This window comes from Parasteatoda tepidariorum, chromosome 6, assembly GCF_043381705.1.
Source record: "Parasteatoda tepidariorum isolate YZ-2023 chromosome 6, CAS_Ptep_4.0, whole genome shotgun sequence".
Classification (NCBI taxonomy): Eukaryota; Metazoa; Arthropoda; class Arachnida; order Araneae; family Theridiidae; genus Parasteatoda; species Parasteatoda tepidariorum.
This window is the reverse complement of record NC_092209.1, coordinates 91,360,680-91,381,892: the sequence shown is the minus strand read 5'-3', so window position 1 is coordinate 91,381,892 and position 21,213 is coordinate 91,360,680. Positions and strand designations below refer to the sequence as shown.

The window sequence follows — 21,213 nt, the reverse complement described above, 5'->3', positions numbered from 1 at the left end:
TAAACGTAAAATAAATTATTATGATACTTTTAAAATTGCAAACACATTTTTATTAAGTCCTAATAATATGTCGTAAGTAGACATGAAATGTAATAAAGGGGACTTCTTACAAATTTGACAAGTAGTTAAAGAGAAATAGCACTGTCAAGAGTGACTCTTCGGTTATTTAAAGTTGGGGTTGGCAGCACTGTTATGATAACTGACTAGTGAACCCATGCTACATTCTTGTAGTTTTATTTGAAAGTTTTTGTTTTAAAAGACCATGCTTAAGAAACATGCACATTGTTTGTTTCTTTCTCAATTTCAGTTATTTGGGCAACAAAATTAACTACCCTATTTTTCCCTAATACTGTTTACACTTGTCTTTGATAACATCAAAAGAATCCCAGTGTTTTAAATGGGGGACTGGTGCACGTGAAATCAGTTGGGTCACAAAGTCCTCCAAGTTCTCATAACAAATTAATACCAGTTCCCTTGTATTTTGGGTTGGATTAAAAATTACAAGGCTACAGAGATGAACATTGGTAGCCGAAAACTTAAATTTGGGTCAGCTGTTCAATGATGGTTAGAAAATCAGTTTTACAAGTCGCTATATTTAGTAATTTTATGTAATTATTAGGTACACAACTGTGTGATTTTAATAGTAAATTTATATTTTCATGAATAGCCCATACGCACATTATATGGTGTTTTACCTACGCATAAAATATGGATAGGTCGTAGTACAGCAAACTTAGATTTGCCAAGTTTTATGTTTGGATGCATTTGCTTTAAAACTTAATATGCTTCCATCAAGGTGTACAGAAAATGTCTTTTTTTTTTTTCTTTGTTTTTTTTGCTTTGTGACTTTCTGTCCATTTTCTCTGAGCTCAGCTCTACCAGAAGTCTTGTAAGAAAGCTTATCAGATGAGTAGAAATTTATTACAAGTTTTTTGTTTCATCCGTAACTTTGTTGCTAGGCTGTTTTTTTTTATTTTTTAGTAAGGTTACAGAGTATGCATAGAACTGTAAAACGTTTTCTTGGAGATGCTGGTAATGCACTTTTGGCTTTTTTTGTAGCTTTCCCCAATGCCTGAGGAGTATTATAAAGAGAATATCCTTCTTGAATTTCTACTGCTTGTATCAGTGCCTTTATATATTTCTTAGCCTTTTTTTTCTTCTTTTTTTTTAATTTATAGATTTTTCTGTTAATGTTCTTTTTTTAAAATACTTCTGTTATCATAAATTTTCGTTTTATATTCTTTTTTTTTCTTCTTACAAACATCTTTTTGAGACATTCTAGTTCTATATTCTCTCATTCTTTTTGCTGCTGTTTTCCCCATATTGATTACTCACTCAAAAAACTTTTAACTGTAAAACACACTATCAAATAAAAAATGGCACAGCTTTGAATAAAAAGTGTGCTCTAACAGTAGAGGAACTGGTTTAAACTAGTTGAATTAGGATGCATTACCACTTGTTTACTTTCCTAGAGTTCCTTTTTAATGACCAACCAATCAGCTTTGTTTACATTTTGTGCATCTGAGAGGACATGTAGTTTTGCCCTCTCTGTTACACCCCCTCTATTATATGAGAAACTTCAACATTTGAATTTTTTTTTTTTTTTAAAAATATAACATAATATGATTTTTCTACTAGACACTATTTTAAAAACCAGTTATTAAGTTAAATGGTTGTTTTTGTAATGAGTAAAATAAACTGAAAAGAATAATTGTAACAAACATATATTTGAGATAATTTTTGACTGAAACAAAAAGAAAGAAAAAAAAAATTTTTTTTTGAGGGAAATTACTGCATAATTAGACTCAGGAGCAATTTATTTTACATTATAAATAAAACATGTAAAATCGTAAAATTTTAAATAACTTATTCTTCTTTAAATAGATAATTTTTTTTTGCAAAACAAGTCAAAATCATGAATGCTCTATATTTATGATAAATTTTACTCTTAATCATGTGTAACTCCTAAAAATAACTACTGAATTCATAAATTATGAAACATTTCCTTTAAAATGATACCAAATACAAGGATATTGCTTAAACTTTAAAAATTCAATACTGGTTTCAGTTAGCATGGTATTCAACAAATAATAAAATAAAAATTTTAAAAAAAGAGTAAAATTTAAAGAATTTNATAAATTACAAAACATTTCCTTTAAAATGATACTAAATACAAGGATATTGCTTAAACTTTAAAAATTCAATACTGGTTTCAGTTAGCATGGTATTCAACAAATAATAAAATAAAAATTTTAAAAAAAGAATAAAATTTAAAGAATTTTATCTAGTTTTTTTCTATAGAATATGCAACAAAAAATTTGGCAGTTTTGCATTTACAACATTTATTCTTATATATTGAATATCTCTTAAAACAATAATGCTGATCCAAAATGAGCAATATTATTTATGTACAGTAGAGAACCGATTATCCAGAACGATCGGGACCATCGCGATTCTGGATAACTGATTTTTCCGGTTTTCTGAATCGCTACAAAATGCCGTTTTTTTTTTTTTAATGTTTATAAAACGAAACTAAAAAATTATTTTGAAATAATTTTAGAAATAATAAAAAATGATAAATAATAATACACTTAAGTTTAAATAAGGAAAGAAATTATGAAATAAAAATTATATACAGGCTTATTAATGTTATTAATAACATATATAAGCTATTTGTGCTTATATGAGATTCGTCTACAAACGGCTTTTGATCCGTCCTCTATATCAGTTCTTTCGTCAACTCGATACGCCGCATGTTCTAAATAACAAAATGGGCTCAAAATCTTGCAGGAAAAAAAAAATTTTTTATGGAAGAAAATTTATTTCCGGTTCCGAATTTCATTCAGATTATCTGTTTTTCCGGTTTTCTGATTTACGGATAAGATGTTCTGCACTGTATTTGAATTTGATTTCAGTGAACAAATGATTCTTTTTTCCCTAAAAAAAATACGAAACATCTTAAGTAAAGTTAGAAGATGAAGACATCTGACAAAAAAAAAAAACAGACATTGCCACTTTCTCTTATACAAATGATTTCATTCTGGAAAATTTGGTAACCATGGGCAGCACATTTCTAGAAAATTGAACTCTTCTTCTCAGGAATCATTTGGTTAATTTTCTTCCTTTTAAGTATTTTAACAAATTGTGAAGATTTATAGTTTTTAGCCAAGAAATTTTTAGTTTTATTTGAAAACATAAATTTAATTTTTGAATGAGCTTTTTTATTTCTATTTGTTCATTATTTTCTTTTTTAAAAATTCTAGTTAAAGCTAAAAGAAAGCTATTGAAAATTTATACATTGTTATGTTGCATGAAGTAAATAATTTGTTAATGATAACTACTCTTACAGCCAGAACGAATAGATCCTGGTAGGGCCAGAGGCTACGATGTTAGATCTGATGTATGGAGCCTAGGCATAACTTTGGTAAGTTGGATTCTTATGTCTGTGGCTACTATTTTTGCAAAAAATGTGACGCCTAATCTAGACATAAAGATGTCCAAAAATATATTATGTTTAATAAATGTAATTCTAATCAATAGATATTATATAAATATAATATAATAAATATTAAATATAATTAATAATAAAAATATATTATATGAAGATGTCCAATTTCTATGAGACCTGAGTGGAATGTTTCTTCTTTCTTTAAATTTTACTTATGGAATTAGTGTATTGGGACTCTCCCAATTTTGCCTAGTGGGCTAATTTAAGTTTCGGGATTTATGGTTAAGGGTAGGATTATTATAATTAGTTGTGTGCTTGCATACAATGAACCGATAGTCACACATTTTTTTGTGAAAAAAGTGCATAATTATGGGAATGTTTAAGATGTTGAGAATGATGTTTTCAGACATTGGTTCTAAACTGATCTTTAAATGTATTAATCATCTCCTTAAAAGTATTACATTTATGAAACTAAGGGGACAACAGTTCAATTGTGGTTTAATCCTTATTACTGTATTTCTAACTCGATTTAAAGTCGGTACTCAGGATACGGTGGAGATATGATTTTAAAAGAAACATATATTTTCTCCTTTTTAATTTCTGTTTTAGAAACCGATAAAAAGTTCAATGTTAACGAACTATCTGTTAATGATCAATTTAGAGAGTATGTTAGCTTAAGCTGCTGATCAACTTTCTTCTAATGGCATTAAACACTGATAAAAATTATTAATTTTAGTTCAAACTGGTATTTAAGAGCATAGAAATTTTAATATTCTTATTTATAACGAATTGTTTTCTGAGGTGAGATAAAGTGGCTATACCTTTAGACTTAGTTGCATGATAGAGATTTTTTTTCCCTCTGTGTTAACTTTAATAAATATCTAATGCTCTATATTTTATAATGAAATAGCTACTTGTTTGATTATATCCTCACGTATAATTTATCTATGGAAGAAACTCCCCTTGTCTAAGGCGGTGACTATGGTTACGAAGTTTTACGATTTCAAGTAGAGATCACTATTTAAGATAGGCTTTTATGACTGTGGTTGGAGAGAAAAACTAAATCACGGAATCACTCAGTCTATGTGTCAAGGGTTGATAACCATGTAAATTAACCTATAAATACCTAATTTTGATAACCCTGAACATTAGCTCTTTTTTTTAAATATAATTAGGATACATTTACTTAAGAGCATTTTTATTTATGAAACAATGTTTACATATGTTTTTGTAGTGAAATATATACTAATTATAAAACTATACCCACTTTACTAAGTATATACTAATTATAAAATATACCCACTTTACCCTTAGGTTAATGTGGGTATATTTAAACATGTTCTTATGAATGTATTACTGTAAAAAAACAATTAAGCAAAATGAATAAATTATACTTCATATTTAATCTATATGTATCAAAAGTATATAAAATGTATAAAAATTTTTGGTAAGAAAACTTTCGTGATTTGGTTCTTAAAGCCTTCTTTTTTTTTTTTAAAGGTTGATTTTATACCCACTTTACCCCATCTGACCCTTTATTTTCAGCATTTTAACAGTTTCATCACATAAGACCCACATTTTTCTTCTGTAATGACACCGAAATCAAAACTGACTTATTAAAGAAATTATGAACTCGGTATCTGTGCACCTGGAAAGTCATGAGAAATCATGGAAAGTCATGAATTTCAGTATGTAACAAAATTAGTAATAAAATGTCATGATTTTACTATTTTTTAAAAAATATCATGGATTTAGGACGCTTAGGTTTTTATCATGTTCTTTGAAAATTATGGTGTTCTTTCAAAAAAATGAAGGAAAAATCATTTCTCAAGCAAATTATCTTTTAAACTTCTGTCATTTCAGAATTTTTGTTTTTATTTTATCAATTTCAAATTCTAGCTGAAGCAAGCCTGTCATTGACGATTTTTTTAAATTTCGAAATGAGAACAGAAAAATCAGGAGTATTTCTTTCTTTTTCTATGAACAAGAAAAGTATCTGAAGAATATAATTCTCCAAAAAAAAAATTTGCTTTTTTTTCCCAGCTATTTTATTGCTTCCACTCTTTCTTTACTTTGATTTTTAAATTTAATATCTATGAATATGAAGATGCAGAGTGTAACAGTTTTGGTTATGCCTATCATTTCAATGAATGTTATTATAATGCTTTTTTTAATTTATTGTTGTGTTTTTGTCGTGAGAAAATAGTAATTTCGTTAAGTCGTGAAAAATTCTTGTAATTATTCATGAAAAGTCATGAATTTGAAAATCTAACATGTAGCAGGTACCCTGTATGAACCTTAATTTGATAAATTGATTCAAAGTGTCCCTCACATAATAGTTTTAGTCTTAAAAATTGATTTTTCTTCAGCATGTACTTTAGCGGCAGCAATAAAATTTTCCTTTTTTTTTTATTCCTTCCCATGGAATCTTTTTCTTCACTAACTGGTAGCCCAGATGAAAATATTCATAAATGAAAAATACTCATTTTTCGCATTTTAAAAAATATTACTTTATACCTTCCATTTTCTAAGGAGGGCTTGATGCCTTATCATCTTTTGTTCAACAACAGAAAGATAAAATAAATACTAAAAATCACAAGTTTTTGCCCTTTATGCATTTCTTTAAAATAAAATAAGATGCATTGTATTTCAGGTTTCTAATTATACATGTATGAAAATTAGTTAATTTTAATGTATTAAAATGTGTTTTTCTTCCTCATAGAAAAAAGCCATATTTAGAAAGAACATTGAACCAATATAATGGTTGTGGAACATTACCAAAATAAAATTTATGAACAACTAGAATATATGAATGTCCTTTTAAGATTTGTTTTGTATTACTGTTTCTATTTATTGTTTTCAGATTGAGGTTTCAACTGGCAGATTTCCTTATCCCAAATGGAACAGCGTTTTTGAACAACTCACTCAAGTAGTACAAGGCGACCCCCCTCAAATAAGTCCTAACGAAAATGGGAACACATTCACACTAGAATTTGTTAATTTTGTTAATACTTGGTAAAAACTTTTTTCATTCTCTATTTTAATCTCTAAAATTCATGAATTATAGTGTTCAACAAACTTATTTAAGTGGTATTATCAGCTTTTAGCAATTTGCACTCGCATTTTTAAAATGAAAAAAATGTTAGTTTTTAAAAAAACTCCAGGGTACGAAAACTCCTGCAGTAACAGAAAAAATCGGGTTCTTAAAGTCGGATGTTCTATAAAGTTTGGATATCATCCCAGAAGTGGGGAATTTAGTGATTACTCAAAAATATTGACTTGTGCTGTTGTGCAATTGCTAAACCGTGTGCAGTTTTTTGAAGTCGTATAAAATATAGATGTAAATATTTTATAATAAAGATTAAATAAAAAAAATTTTAAGATACACACGTTATGTTTACATTTTTGTATGAACTGTGGACAGCCTCGACTTCTGTTTCCCCGAGTTCCTCATTAAATGCGGGTCATTCTTAATAGCTTTTATATGTTAAAAATTAAGATCATTCATTGTAATTATTTGTACTTTGACGAATCTAAAGCATATTCACAGGGTTGCCACAGGCGACTATTTGTGACCTCAGGCGACTATGACAACTTTTTTTGCCTAAAAAGGCTTTTTTTTTTTAAAAAAAAGCAACTATTTTCAGGAAAAGGAGATTATTAGGAGACTTTTCTGTGCTCCTAGTTGTTTTATTTTTTTTTAGCATAAATTGGGTTGACAGCCTGCACAAAATAAAAAAAAATTGAATTGCAAATTTGAGTCATCACTTTTTATTGCGTTCAATTTGAACAGATTCTATTCTAAATCTCTATTGTTTCTCAATTGCTTTTTCAACGGTTATTACTGCGAAATTCTGCATGATTTTAAAAAACCCGATTTTTAATACGATATTACAATGTGTGAATTTCGAATTTGAATAATCACTTCTCTCAATGTATGTATGTATGTATATATTTGCTGAATCAATTATTAGTTAAACTGAAATTTTTTTAGAAAAAGAATGTTTTTTTTTAATAAAAAAAAATTTTTTTAAATGGTTTCTAGTAATTAATAGTATTTTATTTTCTGCAAATATACTAATTTTTTTATATAAAAATTTAGTGCTTGAACACTAATGTTTTTATAAAAATGATCATATTTGCTACCACCAACATGACTAAATTGATCATGGTGTATGACAATTAAATCATTTAATAAAATTTTAGTCATATTTTTGTTCGTATTTAGGCAACTATTTTCATAGTTTTCGGCAACTATTTTCATGCTTTAGGCTACTAAAAGCAACTATTTTGTTCCTTTTTTTCTGTGGCAACCCTGTATTCATGAAAAAAATTAAATGAAGTAAAAAAAATTTTAATTTATTCCTTATGTTTGATTTTTGTTCAAATTTATTTTGCAGTTTAATTAAAGAAGAACAACATCGGCCAAAATATAAAAAGTTGTTGGTAAGAAACTTTTGTCTTTTTTATTTGTGTGTGTTTATTTTCACAATTGATACTTATTCAATGGAACCATGTCTTACGAGATATTATTTTAAAATCTAGAAGAAAAAACTTATGAATCTTGTCAGATAATTACAAAATTTATTTTTTAAAGTGTTTTACCTATTCGATAATAGATGAACTATTTTAAACCTTTTACTATTTTAAACTAACTATTTTAAACCAACTATTTTTACCTATTATCTGCTGAGTTCCATGAAAATTTAAAATCAATGCAATAAATATTCAGTCACAGAATATTTAATTTTGTTCATGCCTTCTATGACGTCCAGATCTCTCCCGGGTGACCATCAAAGGAAAGGAAAAATATCCTTTTTATTTAATTTTCGTAAATAAACTGCTGAGTGATATTTACTCCATTCGACACTTGATCTCAATATAGCATGTGCAGTATTTTAGATCCTCCAATAATTTTTTGTGAAAAATTATGCCGATGCAACTCTTTAATGAACAGTTTTTGATAAATAGTTAAATAGTATACTGTTCCTTTTTTTTTTATATATATATATTTGCTCTTATGCCATAAAAATTGCTTAATGTTAGCTTCTTCCAAATCGGTTCTCATCAGATAAAACTGTAAAAAAATTAATGCCAAACTTTTATTCAAAATGGCAAACTATGATAAAATAGGATTTTTTACATTATTTGAAAACCAATAATTAATTGAAAAAAATAAGGTTGAAATTTGAAGGGGAGAAAAATCGTTTTACAGGGTTTTATTGCTTCAGAGAATATTGCAATATATTGAGAGGTGGATAACATTAATTCATGTGCAAGTGCGTCGGGACGACGAAACATTATTGTAGTAGAGGGAGGTGTTGTTGTATCGGATATCGTAGTAGCCAGAGTTCACTGTATTTCACTTTGAGACAATTTTTTTAAATTTTATTTTGATCATGATCATACTATGATAGATGAAATTATTGGAATTGAGAACATTTTTGAATTCCTAATAATTTAACTTAACTCTTTGTGTATAGTTTTCCCACAAACTTCAAACTAATTTTGATATATTAATTAATATTCAACTATGTATTCAAATTTTTGGGGGTTTACTTTTCCATAGCAAAAAGAGACTCTTTTTTTATTCTAATGCCTTATTTTGATGCTAAATTTTTCAGGTTGTTTTTAGAGTGTATTTTTTTCCCCATTTTCACATGAGAATACAAAATTTCAAGTCTTACACCATGGAGTTCTGTTTAGCTTAGCTTAATGCCTTTTATGTAAAACAATTTGTACCATTTAATGTAGTTAGATAAAATTCAGAAAATAATAGAGTGGGTTGATTATGCAAACAGGGCCATCTGGAAAAAATACACTGAGGGAATGTTTAGGTTTTTAAAACATCCCAAACAACTAAATATTTTTATTTCTTTTCCAACTAAGAAAGTTCTATTTTAGTGTTTTTACCATCTGTTATTTATTTTTTTTCATTAAATAATAAATTAGGACAATAAAGTACAGATTTTATATCAAAATGTTCTCGATTACTGATAAACCATTTCCTTTCTTCAGAGTTTGAGGGCTCAACTTCTCGGACTATGTGCCCGCTATTGTTCTAAATTCTCTGCAATTACGTCCGTAGTTCTTCGCTCGCATATCTTGCCTTTTTTTATTAAATTGTATGCTTTATTTGCAATAAGTTAGAGGTAACCTAACCCTGACCATTATCGCTCAGGAATCCCTTTGCTGGGTACTTGACCTGCAGTGGAATGTTACTACTGATAAGAATATTGGAGTGGATTGATTTTTAGTTAGAATTTAATTTCCTGAAAAATTCAGCTTCTAATATTGCTTATGTCAGAGATGATTGTACTTCGGATTAGAAGGTTTTTTGCTAAACGCGATAGGGAATATTTCGGAAATCCAGGGTCATGAAGTTTCGAGAAATCATCAATCACATTTATGTATGAAACTTTTTGTATAATTTATTTAAAAATATTAGAACTGGAATTTATGCTTGGCATGTCTTTCATTTGTAAATATTTTTTCCAGTAGAATAATAAATGTGATTAGAAATAAAACTAAACTTATACATTATTATTCATTTAAATTATGCTGCATATAATTTACTTAAAATTTCATGTTTTCAAAATATCAATGATTTAAATTAATAAAGCCATTAATTTTTTGAAATGCGTAATTAATGATTTTACTCAAGAAATTTTCGGGATTTTGGACTCACAACCACCCCTGTTATGTGATTTGAATTTTATACTTAAAATTTCCTCTTGCAAACTTACCATTGGTGATTCAATACTAAGGTTTGGCTAGTAAAATGTGCATTTTAAATCGATATACCATATTTTTGCCAAAAGTGCTTATGCTTTATAGATGTCACAATGGACTAAAAACTGTGTGCAGAAACTATTTAAATACTGAAACGCTTAATGATTTGAGTAGAATTTTGAAAAATAGCCCCCCTAAATAGTATTTGACCCTTGGGCTGCAATTGATAAATGTGACGAAGGGTAGAGGTATACGAACATAAAGTGTTAAAAGAATTTCTCATATGTTAATTTTGTGGTAATTTTCTTATTTTAATGATTTCTTCTGACATATGGATGATAATGGACTTCATGGCAAGCTTATTTTAATTTAATGTTATTATTTTATATGAGTATGCAAAAAATATGATACAATTTTATACATTTTGTTTTGTATGTTTTATGTTTACTCAAAAGAATCATTATTCTACATCTGTTAACATTTTAAAAAGATGGAATGAGCATTTCATCACACAGAAGATCGTTTTAAAAACACATCTGAAAAAGAATCAGACTGAGAATTTTCAAAATCTATATTTATTTTCATAAATATCAATACCAAGGCTAGTACTTGAAATAGTTTTTAAAAAAATATTTGTATTTTATTTTACTGACTTCGCTATGTTATCCTACAAATAGGACAAAAATAATATTTTTGTTAAGCTTTTGGGATTATAAAAATGGATTTCATCAAAAAGAGAGGTAGAACAAACGTTGTAAAATAATACTTCAAAAACTAATTCAAATTTTTTTTTTTTTAAAATGGCCAAAGTTTTTTTTAATTTTAAATAAAAGAGAAAGTGACTGCAATAAAATATAATTTTGCTACGATTATTTTTTTTCTTCATGAAGAAGGCTCATAAAATGTTATCAAAGAACAGAAAAATTTATTTAATCATTGAAAAGCTAATTCAAAATTAAGTTAAATGTGTTGCTCATTTTCAGACATGGGTTGCAAAAAGTACTTAATCTACTGCTAACAATTTTAGAAAAATGAGTTACAGCATTAAAAAAATCTTTTAATTTTGAATAATCAATTATATTTTTGTATCAAAATGCTCCTTAAATCTTTCGAAAAACTGTACCAATTTTTGCATTGACTATTTTTTTGCATTAAGAGACTGAACAGCATTAGCCTCGAACTTTTTCTAAAAGAGTGCGCATTTTTTTATTATATATTTATTGTATTTTTTACTTAAATGAAACATGCATACTAATATATAGTTTGCCTGACTTTGAGATACAGCTGTATAATATTTACAAAAAATTGCATCAATTTAATCTTTAAATGAATCTCTTTCATTATCACTTTTAATTCAATATAATTTTGAGAAATAACAATGGGAAAATAAATATGACTGATACAAAACATCCCCCTCTCTTCTTCCCCCCTCCCCAAAAGAAAATTTAAAAACTCATGCTCTAGTGCAGTGTTTCCCAAACTTATCACTTTTAACCCTTTCTAAATTTTTCGTAACGCTGTGTACCACTAATTAAAAAATGAATGCATTTTTCACTATAAATTTTTTTTACAAAAGTTGCACAACTGCCTGTTGACACCACTAGTTATTAACTGTTAACTCTACAAAAAAATAGCCAATAGAAAAATACGTAATTGTAAATTTTCGTGACTAGCTATGTTTTTAAATAAAATTTTTTGAAATTTTCGTTTGTTGCAAAATATTTCGTATAAGAACGCATACCCCCGCTAAGCTGTTCCCGTACCCCTGGGGGTACGCGTACCACACTTTGGGAAATACTGCTCTAGTCCAACCAAATGGCTGTTTACAATTGTGCTTCTCTCGTTTTCTATTTTATGTATTCGTGAGTTATAACTTGAAGATATAATGTTTTTGGCTAGAAAATTTAATCTCACTGAAAAGAAATTTCTAAAGCATTTCTATCACTTAACCGCTTCCCTTACTGATTTTCTTTTGAAGGAAAAAAAAATTCAAAAAATCAACATATTTTTTTATTTCATTAATAAACACAAAGAACTAAAACAAAACATAATACACAAGTTCTAAGTTGAAATTTTAATTTTTTATGTGTGAAAAATATTCATCAGTTTACTATCCCAAATGATCTGGGGGCAAATGAAAAAAGTTAAATATTAGTCTTTGTATACGTTCACATCTTCATCGTCTGTAAAATCATCTGCATTACTTTCAATCACGAACTCCATTTTTTTACTCCCTTTTTCTATGTAAATTCAATTGTATATACAGTTGTACAAAACACATCTGCAGTTCCGCAAACAGATATTGACAAACTTCCAATCACGGCAGATTATTATTATTTTTGCTTCCGTCCTAGTAAAACCGTATTGACGCATACTGATATGCCCGAGTTTACTCGGGATAATCAGGGGAGCGGTTTAAAAAAAAACCGTTTCTAAGGAGAAAAAATGTTGTCTATTTAACTAAACCACTGATTTTGGATCCATTTATTTCACAAACTAAAAAAAATATCTCAAATATTTTTTAAAAAAACATTCACCCCCCAGAATTATTCTCCCTTGAGCATTCCTGCAAACATCAATGGGGAGAATTTTTTTCATATGTATTGTATACTTTCATTTTGAAATAAAATTTAATACTACGAAGAACTATTTTAATAAACCACAGACAGTTATTTTTATATTCAGATTTATTTCCTTGTTGATTTTTTTTCTTCTCTATGACAATTATTTGGAAATAATGTTAGTGATGTCATTGTCACTCCATATTTACTTCAATATTTGTCAAAAAAAATCTTTCAAATCTATTTTATGTTAAAATTAATTGTATCTGTGCTTTAAATGGATTCAAAATTGTGGTGAAACTTCTGCAAGTGGAGCATTTTCTATGAAATTGTGCATTTGTTCAAAACAATCAATATATTTTGTTTAAAAAGTTGGATAGTTGGTAATTATAATTCATTTGTATTCGTATGTTTAAGCTACGTTAAAAAATTTGATTTACTATTTTAGTTCCAATTAAAAGCAGAGGTCTGTCCAGGCCGAATTTACTACCGTTTAGCGGTACCTGCACAAATTCAATTTTAGATAAAACGGTAGTTTCACAAATTCAACTTTCGGAAAAACGATAGTTTCACAAAATACTTTTTCTTAAAATTTTATTTTTGTTTCCCTTAAGAAACGATAAATCTATAATTTTACCATATTTTTGTGTGGACTTTTTAATATAATTTTTAATTTTTCACAAATTATGTCAAAATTTTCACAAAATAGGTACCTTTCAGAAAAACCTAGACAGGCCCCTGAAAAGGATTGTTTTAAAAGCATCCCAAATTAAAAGCTTTAGCTTCAAACTGTTTAAAAAAAATACAAAGTGGCTGCTCCAAATGACTGTTCCTATTATACAGTCATGTTGATGCCGCAATTCATTGATAATTTTATATGCCTTTCATATTATTACAGTTTTTTAAAAATAAATGTTATGTATAAATAGTTCTATTGAATGCCTCTATAATAGCTGTCCTATTTTCTTAGTTTAAATCCTTTTAAAGATTTAAACTAAGAAAAACTGATTGGTTTTATCTGGCCTGACTAAAATCTATCAACCTCGGGTTCAATTACGTATTTAAGTATCGACCATTAACCCTTTGATGGTTATGAACGAGTTCGGCTCGCAATCGAATCGTGCTTCATAATGTGTGCAAACGAGTTCCTCTCGGGAGCAAGATTGCGACCAAAATGGTTAGAAACGAGCACTACTCGCATAGTGAAATTTTTCCCCAGTGCGAGCTGAGCTCGTTCGCCATTATTATTCTGCATTGATTATGTTACAAACGAATCCTACTCGCAAAATGTAGTTAGTTTTACTGTCTACAAATGGCAGTATGGCTCCGATGAATTTATTTTCATAATGAAGGGGGAATTTTTTTTTACCTTGTTCTTTTTATGTGTATTTTGGCACTTTTTTAGGGTGTTTGTAAAGTAAAATGGCTCAAAAGCGAAAGTTAGATAATTATGATGATGATTAATTGTTAGGTAATTACTGTATTTAAATGCTTCGTTAAGTTTTACATTAGTTGCATTTATTTAGTCCTTTCAATTTAATATTTGTCTTATATTTATAATTAACTATTATTATTTATATAATTATGAACATTTATAACTTACTATTAAATAATTATCATTTATTAATAATTTTAAAGTGCATAAAAACTGCTATTTATGTACTACAAATACTTTAAGAAATTTTAAACAGCTTGAGGCAAGCTAGCTACGGCATCGCCAGAGAAGGGTGACATTTTGGGAAGAACGGCGGGGAGAAACAGCTGCCACTTTTGACGACTGTTTACTCGTTAGACTGTGCAAATTAAGTAAACGAAAACTGCCCTTTTCCCTAACCGTCAAAGGGTTAAAGCTGAAAAAAGGCATTTTTCACAAAAATAAAATTTTGATGGGTCGTACTTTGAAGGTTATTAAAAAAATTTCTTAAAAAAAAAACTTACAGTTTTCATCAGAGCTAGTGTGGAAAAAAAAGGTAAGTTCAAACAGTAAAAATAAAAGTTTATATAATTTTCTTACTGTTATGAAGTGCTTGTTTACTGCAAAAATATTTTAGATTTACTATGTGTGTCTATGAGAAAATGGAAAGCAAATTTGCCGTCACACAAGATAGCTAAATGTCAAAACAAAAAAAACAAAAAAACTCTTACTTTAACTGAAATTTTCCTTTAAAAAACGTGAAATGATTGACTATATAAAGCTGATGGTTAAGAATGAAAAGAACCCCCTTTTTTTGTTTGTTTGAAGTCAAATAAAAGATATGTGTTTTAAAGATCACCTTTAACATTCTTTTAAAAAGTAAGATAAAGAAAAAACACATTGGGAGCCTATCAAAATCTGACACATTACAGTTGTGGAAGACCAAAATCTGTTGAAAACCAGGAAGAAATAAATGGAAATTAAAAGAAATACCTTGAACCACAGGGTTTCTCCTCAATACATTATTTCCCTATCTATTCTAATGTCTTTGCAACTACAGATTAAAATAAAACTTTTTTATGTCAGTGGGTTAAAAGTTTCAACCTGAAATCAAATAGGCTTCGATATTCTTTACAATTATTTTCCTCGGAGCCCTGATAGAGGGTTCGCCTTCCAGAAACGGCTGATCGATACGAATTCAATATCAGCAGCGGTGGTCAGAAGTACCGCTCTAGCAGTAGGTGAAACTAATGTAGTCTTTACTCATTCTTGTAGTGTATTGTACTACTTTTTTATAACCTAGTGTAGTGCGATACAAAAAACAGTAGCGATTTCTGGCAGCTACTTTTAACGTTAGTTTAGTAAAGCTCTAACGGAACTCATTTTTTCACATTTGATGGGTAGGGCCACGATGGCTCTGGGGATAGAGTGTTCGTCTTCCAATGAGGTGAACCGGATTCGAATCCCAGTCAATACAAATTCCGCATCCGGCTTGCACCGACCACAGTAGTCCCCTTGACGTTGTGAACTGTGGGAGGTTCTCATGGTCTTCCACGAAAGCAAATTTTTTCCAATTTTTGATACAGGAGTTCCGTCGTCTTCTGGGTTGGATTCGAAATGACGAGACTGCGGAGTCGAACACGCGTCGTCCGATCGGCTACGGTTATAAAATAAAATTATTTTCCTCAACAGTGACTTTCTTAGGTTTTAATATTGCTTTTTTTTTTTATATATAAGTTCATATTTGTGAGTTCTAGTGTGTGGACTTTCTTTGTCTTAATTTTTATAAGGATTTTAAATCTATGCATTAAGGGCAGTTTAGTGTGGAACATTTTGCCTATTTATTTTTTCATGTCCTAACTATCTAAATATTTCTTTTTCAGGAGCATCCGTTCGTGTTACGCTCCGAACGAGAAACAGTCGACCTCGCCGAATACGTGGAGCGTGTTATTGGCAGAGTTAGTAGCTAGTCTCTGATATTTCAAGACTTCATTTCTATAAACGAATGGACTTTACTCAAAATTGAGAAAGGATAGAAACTAAAAATCAAGAGAAAGATTATGTTATATCTTTTTTTTTTAAAAAAAAGAAAGAAAAAATTTAATTTTAATAGAAGATAAGAACAGGGAAAAGACTGTATTGGAAGTGTACAGACTTCTATTTTGCTGATTAGTCTAGAAAACTGTAAATGTCTTCAGAAATTGTGACTCAGGAATTAATAGATGATTCATAGCTAGAAATTTATTTAAATCTACTTATTGATCCTTAATAATGATAATTATAGATTAAATTGTGAAAATTGTCATTCTCAAGCAAACTTAGAATCTATATAAAAATGATTTTATATATAAAGAGAAAAAAAAAGCATTTTTATTGTTTTTTAATAGTTAGCTATTTTATGGAGTGCATTTATCTTGTTAGGAGCACCTGATCCTGTCTCTATCCAAATACTATTGTATTGTTTTTAGTAAGATCTGATAGTTCTTTATTTGTCATTTAGGTCAGATTAGACTCTCATTTGAAGCATTTTACACCATGAAAAAAAAATTTTTTTTTAACTACAAAATTTTACTTTTTCTTAATTTGCCAGATCATGGGTTAAAAATTTTTGAAAAAATTTTCAATAGATGAGAAAAACCAGAAATGCAAATGGATATTAATTTTCTCGATAAAAGCAATCGCGAGAAATTGCTTTTTTAAAACTTGAAATATTATAGGATGCTGAGTGAGTGTTATATTTGTGCGTCAATCAAAGGCTGTGGGAGTAAGGTTAAATATTTATGTAGTTATCGGGTTATTCAATTCAGGCAGATACGCATGGAAAGCCTGAAATGATTTTGTGAACTGCCACCTATCCACTTTTGAAATACAAATTATCTTTGTATCGAATGGATCATTGATTACATTTATTTTATCGAGTTAGAGTGGGTCACGTTCGGTTGTAAAACGATAAAACAAAACGTGTGACTATGAAAATCTTTATAACTTGATAAAACAGCAAACATATAAAGTGAATCCATAACAGTTCATTAACAGCAGTGTTTGAAGTCCGCCCTTCACAAAAACTTTTTGTCATTCCACATTCTCTCCAACTTTTCATTCGACTTTTTTTCCTTTAAAATAATGTCATTCACGAATGAAACATTTTTTTTTAAGAAGCAAAAAAGGATGCTTAAACGATACTAAATCACGATTGTAAATTTCTCAGTTCTAAAAATCACTTCATTTGCCGTTAAAAGTGTTTTTTTTTAATACTGGGATGCATTTTTAAAACTTGAACAATAATTTTTATGAGATTCAGAATGGACAAGCGAATGAGCTATACATGAAGGGATGTTATTTTACCCTTCATCGAGTGAGCGAATGAGGCAATTTAAGACCCACATTCTGAACAAAGAGGACATGAACCCATTAGTACAAGGGTAAACTATTTTAGCTTCATAGTCATTAAACTATTCGTTCCAAACCAAAATTTTTACATTTGATTATTATTTATTTATTTCACTAAAAAGTAAATTGAGAGCTTTTCGTTTACCGAATTCTAGGATTTAAAAAAAATAAAGAATCATACTAGTTTGCTCAAAAGAAGGAATATGTCGTTTATGTTCCGAAGTGAATTTTAAAAAGGTGTAGTCGTGAAAGGTGAGGAATCGAAGTTTAACAAATGACTACTGAGGTAAGCAGGACTGAAAACACCTATCTCTTTGAAGGAGGAAACATGATTGAATAAGTGCTTTTTAATGCCTTCCTCACATCCTGCTGTCTATTTAAAGAACTCCCCTCACCATTCACAGTTTCAGTAACTATGTTTAACTATTTCAAGTAAGGCTGTTCAGTCAATATTTAAGGTAGGCTTTGAAGTCGGCGAGTCAAAGTTCTTGTTTCCATTGTAGCAGACAGCCTTAGACTTTGTAGCAAGGGGAGTTCTTTCTGTAGACAAACTATACACATTAGTGCTCAATTTGGATACTTTATTTTTTGACAAGGGTTTTAAACATATATACAGGGTATCTGTGCACCTGGAAAGTCATGAGAAATCATGGAAAGTCATGAAATTAGGTTGTGAACCATGAAGTTGGAACAAAATTTGTCATGATTTTTTTTAAAAATGGAATTCCCTCCCCCACCCCAATTTCATGGTGTTCCGAATATCTGAATTGGTTACAAAATCCCCGCTCACAGTCATATTTTATTAAAATATAAAATTTTTTTATCATGTTCTTTAAAAATTATGGTGTTCTTTCAAAAAATGAAAGAAAAAACTTCTCTGATTTCAGAATTTTTTTAATTATTTTTTTTTTAATTTTATCTATATCAAATTCTAGCTAAAGTAAGCCAGTCATTGGTGAATTTTTTTTATTTCGAAATGAGAACAGAAAAATCCGGAGTATTTCTTTCTTTTCTGATCAACAAGAAAAGTATCTGAAGAATATAATTCTCCAAAAAGAAAAAAAGATTATTTGCTTTTGTATTTTTTTCCAGCTATTTTATTGCTTCCACTCTTTCTTTACTCTGTTTTTAAAATCTATAAATATGAAAATGCAGAGTATAACAGTTTTGGTTATACCTATCATTTCAACTAATGTTATTATAATGCTTTTATAAATTTATTGTTGTGTTTTTGTCGAAGAAAATAGTAACTTCGTTGAGTCACGAATTTGAAAATCTAAAATGTAGCAGATACCTTGTATATATTCTTTTCTTCACTGGCACAACAGCCCTAGGTGTGCCCTGACCTTCCTCAGAGCAAACACTTAAGCATTAATGTTAAAACTCCTGTCAAATGTTTGATATCAGAGCCTCAATATTATGAAGTTTCCTAATTCATTCATTCTCCGGTCACTTTAATTTTATTTTTAAAAAAAAGGAAGAAAAAAACAGATTTATTACTTTTTATTTATTGAATGAAACATTGAGCTCCATCTTAAATTTGTTTTTAACTGCTCATTTGTTTCTGGGCAAAATAATATAATTTTAATTGAAATTTTTTGTATATAGATTAGTTTCATCATAGTTGAAAGTTAATGAAAAAGATAAGTTTCTTTTTTAATATTTTTATTTCAATGGAAGTGCTTACCAAAATATTTCTAACGTAAATATTTTTTCATATAAGTCTCAACCAAACATTTTCTCAACAAAAAAAAAAGAAATATTTAACTCTGTATAAATGAATTATAAGATATACTGAAACATAATATCAGTTCTATGTACTCCCTCTTTTATCTATATATATATGGAAGAATTTACCCTGACCCGCCCTTATTTAGGGCATACGGGTAAATGTTTATTAAAATCAAAAAAAATACAGAAAAGAGTACAAACATAAAATACACATCAGACATGGCAACAGCCCACATTAAGACATGGCAACAGCTACCAATTCATATATATATATATATTAATAAACAGTTAATCATGATTCCCTTACTGTTTAAGTAGATATTTTCAATATTAATCCTTAATGAACCAATGCCGCAATATAAGTAGCCTGACTATTTTACTTGATCAAATGCCATAAGTATCGCATGAAGAAAAAAAAATTTATTATTTATATTGTTCTTATGCTTATCACACCCACATTTTTAACTATTATGTAATTATAATTTATCTTATAATTGTATTTATACTGGAGGGGAAGTAGAGTTAAAATACTTTCGGACCATTATTATTTAAAGGTAGTTGGTATGAGAAATACTGGGAAAATAAAGTTGCGGTAACACAGCAAACATTCATTAAATGAGGTTAGTTGATTTTTGTCTTACAATTTTGTGTACACACCTCCCACGTCAAAAAATATTCAGTTACTTTAAGCCTCTTTGATATGTGAGACATTGTAAAATACTTTACCATAAGAAATCTGCTTAATCTTTGATAAATTTTATGGCCATCTTAAACAACAATTTCTGTTACAAGAAAAGAGCCTTCTGTGGTTTGATAATAATGGTCATTTTAATAGTTTGTTGGATAGAACTAGATTGTTGTGTGCAGTAATATCTTCAGAGATTGACACTAACAGTAAATAACTTATTTATTCAATAATAACTTTAAAAAAAGAGACATTAAAAAAGGATTCACACTTGTATGTTTAACTCTTCATGAAGGAAGCGACGGAAATTTAATTGAGACTATTTTAATTCTAAAACTGAATGGTCTTATAGATAACTATTTGTAAGTTTTTTTTTTTAAATATTATTTTCCATAAGGTTATTATTAAAATAAATGGCAAAGCCACTTAGGCATGCATTTCCTTTTTTTTTTTTAGCTCTCCTGGAATTTGTACCACCATCTTATTTCATGACATAAGTGGGACTTGCTTTTTTTTCACCTGCCCACAAACGTGTAACATGTTACTTAAGTTGTGTCGACTACATTTAAACTTCTACATTATGATATTGCATTTTATAACCACTGCCTTTACTCTATAGTTTTAGAATTCTTGTTAAAACAGAAAAGTTGAAGATCTGGCAAATAGTAATTGAATTCATTCTGAAGCAAAAATGGGATGTTTGACACATGAACAGACATTTGATATCTATCAAAATCCCACTTTACTCTGATTGGTCTAAATTATTATTCGTCAGATATATTCATTTGTTGCTCCTAGTGTAAGGATAAAATACTAGTACAAAATGAAAAATAAATTTGTTGTCACATTTTATTTTTCTATTTGAAGCAACAACACTTACTTTAGAGAATGTTATTTGAAAAATACATTTGTAAAAATATTCACTCAATAAGCTTCATTCTATGAATATATCTTTCTCTTGAATCTTCTATTTATCTCATCTCATATATTTTTATTGAATTAAAAAAACAAATTTTGTACATTGCCATATTGTAATTATTTATTTATTAAAATGTTATTTGAATACACAGTCTTTCTTTTTATTTCACCATTCTGTTATTGGTTACGATAGCACTCCCGTGCAATTGAATTAACAACGCTTCACGATAGATGATGACTTTCTTTCTATTGCTAATACTAGGAACGTTGCACTATAATAATTTCAGAAAAAGAATTTTTGAAAAGAAAAAATATCGCAGTAAGTCGCTTATCA

General features: G+C 28.6%; 1 protein-coding gene across 2 annotated transcripts in view; it reads left to right on the top strand.

Annotated features, from left to right (window-relative positions):
- The window catches only part of LOC107440235 (MAP kinase kinase 4), a 47,556-nt gene extending 28,251 nt beyond the window's left edge, over positions 1–19,305 (top strand). The window contains exons 9-12 of one of the 2 annotated variants that reach the window (XM_043053164.2): positions 3,350–3,424; positions 6,312–6,463; positions 7,849–7,894; positions 16,039–19,305. In XM_043053164.2, coding sequence (XP_042909098.1) covers positions 3,350–3,424; positions 6,312–6,463; positions 7,849–7,894; positions 16,039–16,125 — 360 coding nt within the window. In that variant the 3' untranslated portion in view covers positions 16,126–19,305. The remainder of the gene's footprint in view (positions 1–3,349; positions 3,425–6,311; positions 6,464–7,848; positions 7,895–16,038) is intronic. The other variant, XM_043053165.2, reaches the window with a different exon arrangement.
- Positions 19,306–21,213: the final 1,908 nt, after the last annotated feature.